This window comes from Stomoxys calcitrans, chromosome 2 (assembly GCF_963082655.1).
Source record: "Stomoxys calcitrans chromosome 2, idStoCalc2.1, whole genome shotgun sequence".
In the NCBI taxonomy this organism is placed as follows: domain Eukaryota; kingdom Metazoa; phylum Arthropoda; class Insecta; order Diptera; family Muscidae; genus Stomoxys; species Stomoxys calcitrans.
Genome location: NC_081553.1, coordinates 101,818,794 through 101,826,583, shown reverse-complemented (window position 1 = coordinate 101,826,583; position 7,790 = coordinate 101,818,794). Strand labels below are relative to the sequence as shown.

The window sequence follows — 7,790 nt, the reverse complement described above, 5'->3', positions numbered from 1 at the left end:
GTCAACTGCTGTTGGCAACACCATAACTTGCTCATAGCATAGATAATTAAAAATAGGTAAGGAATTTGAACTTCGCACAAAGACTTGTTGGTGGCGCTGGTGAATATATAATATGCCGCAACAAGGCGGATTAAAGAGGTCTCACGCGACCAGCTGTTAACAGCCGGTCAGTTTTGACGGTCTTAGGAAGACAGATTTTTGTTTGCATTCTCTTTGTTGTTATCTTCTTTCTCGCATATTCTATGCTCATGTATGCACACGTATACACACACGCCTATAAATTTCTTTGTGAGTGTTGGTAAAACGTTGATCAGCTTGATGACAACGTGGCGAATTGTGGTTGTTGTACAAATGAGACCACTTTCAATGTTTCGCCCTGGTCCGGAACGAGTTTGCTCACGCAGGAGCTTGACGAGGATGGCCACCTCCACATGAAAATGTGGCTACAACAACAACAACTATTAATTACAATCCTATGGCAGCCGGTTGTACGTACTGGATTGAACCGATGGAGTCCTTCATCGGCAAGGGTTTCCTCCTCAGTGTACAACACACTGCTACAACAGCAACTATTAATTGATCAATTAATATCGCTAACTTGACATATGACGTGTTTAATGTCTTCAATGGGCTTATGTCTAGTTTTAAACAAGTAATTATTACATTTGCCCATTATTTCTAAACCTACAAGAACTTGTGTTGTATTAAATTATTGAGAAATCCGACGTCAAAGTCAAAGACAACAGCATTGAAGCAGAGTTGATTCGGCCCATGTTGGCAGTCCCCACTATTTTGCTCATAGAACTTAGTACCCCACTTATACGGAATGTGTTGGCATTATCTTCATCACCATTTTTTTTATGGTGCTTTTTGACAGTTGTTCGTGTGAAAAGTCAAAGTCAGTACTAGGCTTTAAGCTGAACAGAATACCATGCTTTTGTTGTTGATTATTGATTACTGATTATTTAACTGATACTCTGATACTGATTACTGATGTGGTTGTCGTAGTGTAATAATTGATGGCGACAGCAAAATTATTTTCTCGTCTTGATTTAGTTTTTTGTACATCGTTCTTTTGATTTTTATATTATTCCAAAGTATTTTGTTGGAATGCAAATAATAAGCCGTAAGAATATTCCGTGGATGTGATTTGAAAAAAAAAACACAAAAAAATAAAGCATTTAAACAACTTAAAATTCATGCGAATTTTCCCTGCTGTCACTCGGTTTTCCAGTTTTACTATTTCATCGACTTGAGTCCGTGTTAACGTGTATGCTTGTGTGTGTGAAGATATTTAATTGTTAAGTGAAATAGCTGTGGTGGCAAGAAAGAATATAACATCACAAAACAGCTACAATAAAATAAAAATTCCATAACACGTAAAAGAACGTAACCAAACAGCCAGCCTTTCGACAAAATGGTTGATAAATTTATAAATATGTGGAAAGTTCGTGAATTGGCGGATAAAGTGTAAGTGAAATTCATTTTACTTTAAAAGGCATTGCAATTGAAATCTAATCATGGTGCTTAGCACTTTAAAAACACCTCCATACTGTGGGCGCATGGAACTTTCAATAAAGATTCACTTTGTGGTAAATCAAATTAACAAATATGTGTCAGAAATCTGGTCAAGGTAATGTTTTCGTCGACAGCAACAACTATCATGCAGATACATAGAGGCAAACGCCAGAGCCCAGACACCCCCCACACTGCGGGTACATGCACAGCACACACCAGACACTCGAATATGAGTCTAGTCTTCTTCTACACAAAATAACCAACATGAGCGCGACCCACCGTCAGACCAGTCATTCCGGCATAGGAAAGAACGAAGACAAGCTTTTAGTTGAGCTGTTAGTAAATCTGTGTTTGCTTGTCTGTTGGATTTGGATTCTTGTATTTGTCATGTTTTATATGGAATGAGAAAAAGTGCGGTGGGCTTATACGCTTATGTATGTACAGGTTTCGCTCCCCTGCCCTGCAACATAACACAGTGTGATAGTTTTTTTTCTTCTGTTCTTATTTGTCGATTATGTTGTTGCGCGATTTTTCTGTTGTCTTCTCCAAATCGTTGTCTGTGCCATGCAGGAAAGGCTATTGAGAATCAATGTATCCGTTTGCTTTACTCGATATCTTATCTAAACCAAATAGTTACTTTCATATAGCTGGCAACGATGTTGCGACCACAAACTCTTGGTCAAGTGTTTGCAATCTTGGGCATGTATGGCCACCATCCCATCACTCCCCGTGTGTATGCCATGTTTTCTTGCTATGTGTTATTAACCACCTGTTCTGTTCAGTTTGGCCCCATATTGGGAATATGTTGTATATGGTAAAGCAAATATGTCATAGAAACAACTTTTGGATTGTTAAATTCATTGCCTATTGTAGTAGTTGGTATTTATGTAGTACGAAAATTTGGGAGAAATTGGCAAAGGCTATATGATATTAATTTCTTTTCGGAGAGCAATGTGTAAATGCCAGAAGCTTAGCTTCGGGGATTTGTGGTAGTGAAGCTGTATGCCATAAATCCAAATTTTCACACGAACACCTAATTAAGAAACAAAGGGGGGACTTTTCTCATATTAGTTAATGCTGCTTTATTTCATTCGGTCTTGGCTTAGATTTGAAACTCGTCTAACGCTACACTCGGAATACTTTTATCACCGTTGTGTTGGCCCAATGTTAGAAGAAAATTAAAAATATATTGTTATAGACAAGCCTACTCACACGACAGCAACTACAAAAAGCGAGAGGAGCCAGGCAGACTGGGCAAGAACACTCATCGTAGAGATTTGCATAGCTCATGCTGATGCAGATTGGCTAAGGCAATCAGCAACAATCTGCGACCGTTTGTGCGGTTCCTTTAGACAGCGTTTTTAAGTTATTCATTCCTGGACAGCGTCATGGGATCCAGCTTTGGACTTCCCAAAGGATTTCGATACGGGCATTGATTCTTCTTGCCGGGTCTAAAATGTTGCATCCCATATTGTCTGTGTAGACGCCAGTTGTTAATGGAATTTGGAGATAAGAAGTCGAAGTTTGCTAGCTGAACGGCCTGTGGCTGATAACGGGCACGAGATCTTCACCCACACTGCTCACTCCATCGTCAGCGGTGATGAATGTGAAAGGTTAGGTTAGGTTCAAGGACACATGCACTCGGAGTCTTCTAGTACATCACGGCACGAAGGGTCCGATCTGTATGGTGTTCATTGCTGTCACGAAAAGCAACCGGACCCATCCACAGGTTGGACGCTGCATCCCATATTTTCTGTGTAGTCGCCACTCGTTTACGGAATTTGAAGATAAGAAGTCGAAGTTTGCTATCTGGAATTTGAAGATAACGGTCACCAAATCTTTACCCGCACTGCTCACTCCATCGTCAGCGGTGATGAATAAGATGATGAATGTGATAGGCTAGGTTTGGTTCAAGGACACGCGCCTGGCAACCGCTTTACTCGGAGACTTACAGTCCATCCCGGCATGGGACAGTTGTAAGCACCATGAAGGGTCCGATCGTTATGGTGTTCATTGCTGTCACGAAAAGCTTAGTTGCGAGCTACCGGACCCATCCACAGGTTGCATCCCATATTTTCTGTGTAGTTGCCACTCGTTTGCGGAATTTGAAGATAAGAAGTCGAGGTTTGCTATCTGAAATTTGAAGATAATCCACCAAATCTTTACCCACACTGCTGACTCCATCGTCAGCGGTGATGAATAATATGATGAATGTGATAGGTTAGGTTTGGTTCAAGGACACGCGCCTAGCAACCGCTTTACTCGCAGACTTGCAGTCCTTCCCGGCACGGAACAGTTGTAAGCACCACGAAGGGTCCGATCGGTATGGTGTTCATTGCTGTTACGAAAAGCTTAGTTGCGAGCTACCGGACCCGTCCACAATTGCGGATAGTGGAATGCTCCATATGGAGTGGCTGCAACGGCAGACGCGGACAATCAGCGATATCGAGCGAAGAGTGTCAGTGAGAGGCCGGGCGGCACCAGCTCTTGCACAAATACTGAGTACCTATGTTTCTCGATATGACGAGGCGGGTTATTAGCGCCTTTAAATAACCAATAGCTACCCTGTTCCCACGGCGATCGGTCCTTTGGGCCGGAACGAGTTTGCTCATCTACAGCAGCTTGACTAGGATCGCCGCCTCCACATGAAAATGTAGCGACGACAACAACAACACCTCTAGTCCATTGTGTTCATTCCAGAAAGAAAAGAGTGAAGAGAGAAACGGAAGCCATTAGAAAAACATAAACAGAAACTAAAAATTCGGCATAGAGACCGAAGAAGTCTCACCGACTAAAGGGCCGCCCCGTCGGCCATTTCAGACTTTTGCAGAATTTAAGAATGATTCGGATGTAATGAGGCTGTAGAGAGCTCAGTGACGATGCATTATCCTAACGCCTTCTACTCGTCATCGCGGGTCACTGACATAGCAGGTGCTTACCCGTCTCCAAATCCTCCTCACCACGACAGATCCTGCAGAAATCCTCATCTTCCGAGCACATCGCCATGTCAGCGACCTGGCATTGCAGTGACCGGTTAAGATATCCATCAACAATGCAAGGTCACTCGTGAGGTTCGCGACAATGTACTAACAATATAAAGGCCGCTCCGTCGCCTATTTCAGACCCTTGCAGAATGACACGGGGGTGGAGAGACTATAGAGAGCTCAGTGAAGAGCCATCATCCTACGCCGTCTCCCCGTCATCGCGTGTAACTGGCCTAGCAGGTGCACAAACATCTCCAACTCCTCATCCCCACATACCCTGCAGAAATCCACATCTCCCTGAGTTCATCGCCGTGTCAGCAACCTGACATTTCAGTGGCCGGTCAGGATATCCACCAAGAATGGAAGGTCACGCGTGAGGATCGCGAAAATGCAGCAACAATGTGAGGATCGCGTAAACCTGTGCCTGAACGACACTGCACCCATCCAGACGTCTATGTGACATCCTAATAACTAGGAATTCAACAAAAACCCCTGCTCCGGTGCCCAATCTAGCGTTGATCCATCCGTGTAAACAGAGGGATTCAAGAATAACGGGACCAAAGCTTCGACCGGCACATAGTCCGTCGCGCCGCCAATGTCACCCAGTCGTGCCACGTCAGCAGACTTCTACAGTACAAACGAATACCAAAAGTCCGAAGAGCGCCATGCCCCTGACTCACCCAGTCTGAGGGCAGTGCAAAAGTTTCAGATGAAGTATCGCATTTGTGGATGCTCTCAGAGCAATCATCCTTGTCCCGATATCAGCACCATCGCAACACCCTGCACCTTCTCCAACATACTACGAAGACACACCTTCTCGTGAGCCCATTGAATATGATAGTTGAAGGTCACGACTCCGCGCATGCTACTGCAATTTGTTATAAGGTCAGAAACAATCGCCTGTAATCCCATGGCAGCAGTTTGTACATACCGGATTGACCCGATGGAATCCTTCCTTGGCAAGGGATGCCGCCTCGGCGTACAAAACACAGCTGCAAAAACAACAAGGTGAGGAGTAGAAACAAGGTCCTCAAGTCACTTACCAGCAGCACTTGTAGTGCTGAAAAAAGAAACCTTGTTGACTGCATACAAATCAATTGGCCAGTCCATAATAAACTATAATACGGCGGCGTGGACCAGCCAGATCTAGGGAAATGTTGCCTTAAGTACTGCGACGGTCTGTTTACTCGGTTCACATGTGGATCAACTCTATTAGGAGACAATGATACTACCCGCGCGAAGACACAAATACATGTTGTCTAAGCAGTAGCTACTGGGCTGTTATCGCAGATACCATCTCAATCAAATGCCTGTGGTTATGCATCCACCGCACAGAGATATCAGTTGCAGTCGTTCCATTCCTATAGATCTGGGATTGATGCCAACGTGTTGGATCAAGGCCATCTTATTCGCAGAGTTCCTGATCTGGTTATTTAACAGAACCTAGCCCACCCCCTGGAGGCCTTGTTGTTGTTGAAGCCATATTTTCATTTGAAGGTGGTGATCCTCCTCAAGCTCCTGTAGGTGAACAAGCTCGTCCCGGTCCAAAGACCGATTGCCGCGGGAACAGGGTGTCCATTGGTTATTTAAAGGTGCCAATAACTCGCCTTGCCATATCGACCACCATAGGCACACAGTATTTGTGCCGCACAGCATCTCACTGAGACTCTCCGCTCGATACCGCTGATTGTCCGCGACTGCCGTTGCATTCCACTATCCGCAACCTGTGGAAACGACCGGTAGCTCGCAGCTACGCTTCTCGTGACAGCAATGAACCCCACAAATATCGGACCTCAGTGTTCCAGCCTGTATGGTGCTCACAGCTATTTCATGCCGGGCCCCAGAAGTCTTCCTACGCTTATAAGTAAACGGCAGTCCGATGAGCTTTTCGAACATTTTCGCAAACGTTGTTTGCCTTAGTGAAGGAAAGATTATCAAAACTGCCAAATTCCCACACCTCGCCTGGAAATAGGCGAATTGATAACTTTTCCCGGGTAGCTACCATCGACAAGGATGACAGGGCTGATGTTAAGTCCGTTATCCATTATCTCTGCATTATCAATGCATTTTGAGTTGCATATCCCGAGCCCAACGCCCATTCTTAAAGAACCACAATATACAACTGCTTTACCACGTATATAAGCCATATCCTTAACCAAAAAATTCCCTTGATAGAATGGTATTAACTTCTATATTCATACGTGATCGAGTGTGCTGTCGTATCGAATGAAACTTCATGTCAATGTAACATTTGCGATCTTAGAGAGATTTCGAATGATTTTTCTCGTTCACGTATGGGATAAATCGGCCCCTGTACGGCCAAAAAGTTCCTCTTGAATGGTTAATAGCTGTTACATTGTGAATAATATGCCATTCACAATGGCCAGAACATGCCATTTTACAGTTCATAACTTCGACTCACAATTATTCAAAGGTCCTTAGTACCATTGACGAAATTTGTATTAAATATATCGCACAGGCCACCACATCTAAATTTTGCTTGGTTCAAAGATTTATGACATCAAACGATTGCCTTGCTGAACCAATTACAACCGACACACATTTCATCACTGGGAGTTGCAGCAGAGCAAACACTTTAACGTGATAATCGGCACAGTCAGAATTCCCACCAACTATTACCCAAAGGTTACTCGTGTCCTTTTCAATGGTCTTTATAGATATTCTTTGCCTCGTGTACATATGGACTGAGAGAAAAAGTATGAATGAAGAAGGGCGTTAACTTTTTATTTAGCACGTTCTACCACGTTTTTACATCGATAATTTCTTACTTTTTATTTGATTCAATAATCCAATGATTCAAGGCTATTTGCTGACATATATGACATGTGTATGTGTATTGGTATGTGTTGATAGAGTGCAAAGGTTTTTGATAGATTTCAACGAAAGAAATCGATAAAGCAACGTTAATTTATAAATACACGAACATTCGTAGTGAAACATATACAAAAGCTTCCAAATGTCGTAATGACAATAAATAATTAGTTTCAACTACGTTTTCCCAAACCTTCTGCTTTGAATTTTCCCCCCATTAAGTTGATTAAGCAAATCAAAAAATCGTTTAAAATACCCTAGCAGCAAACGCCAGGGATTCTTAAACGTTAAGCCCCCGTTTCGTAACGGAATGTTCATGGGCAAATTTGCTTTTGCAAGCCGGTGGATAACGGTTGTTATTGTTGTAGCAATGTGTTGTACACTGAGGCGGCAGAGCTTGCCGATGAAAGACTCCATCGGGTCAATTATTATAACGGTGATAGAGGTTTGGCAAAG

The 7,790-nt window shown here is 43.2% G+C and overlaps 1 protein-coding gene and 1 long non-coding RNA gene across 4 annotated transcripts in view; one reads left to right on the top strand and one right to left on the bottom strand.

The window, feature by feature from the left end:
* The first annotated feature begins 1,010 nt into the window (after window positions 1-1,010).
* The window catches only part of LOC106082966 (uncharacterized), a 33,193-nt gene continuing 26,413 nt past the window's right edge, over window positions 1,011-7,790 (top strand). For both annotated transcript variants that reach the window (XM_013245738.2, XM_013245737.2), the window contains exon 1: window positions 1,011-1,470. In XM_013245738.2, coding sequence (XP_013101192.2) covers window positions 1,418-1,470 — 53 coding nt within the window. In that variant the 5' untranslated portion in view covers window positions 1,011-1,417. The remainder of the gene's footprint in view (window positions 1,471-7,790) is intronic.
* Window positions 2,675-7,516, bottom strand: LOC106082968 (uncharacterized). Of its 2 annotated transcripts, XR_001220578.2 has the most exons (3): window positions 7,292-7,516; window positions 6,925-7,207; window positions 2,675-3,651 (listed from the first exon to the last, which is right to left on the bottom strand). It is a non-coding gene; the product is annotated as an uncharacterized LOC106082968 (long non-coding RNA). The 2 variants fall into 2 exon arrangements; XR_009397408.1 differs by lacking the exon at window positions 2,675-3,651 and having other exon boundaries at window positions 6,671-7,207.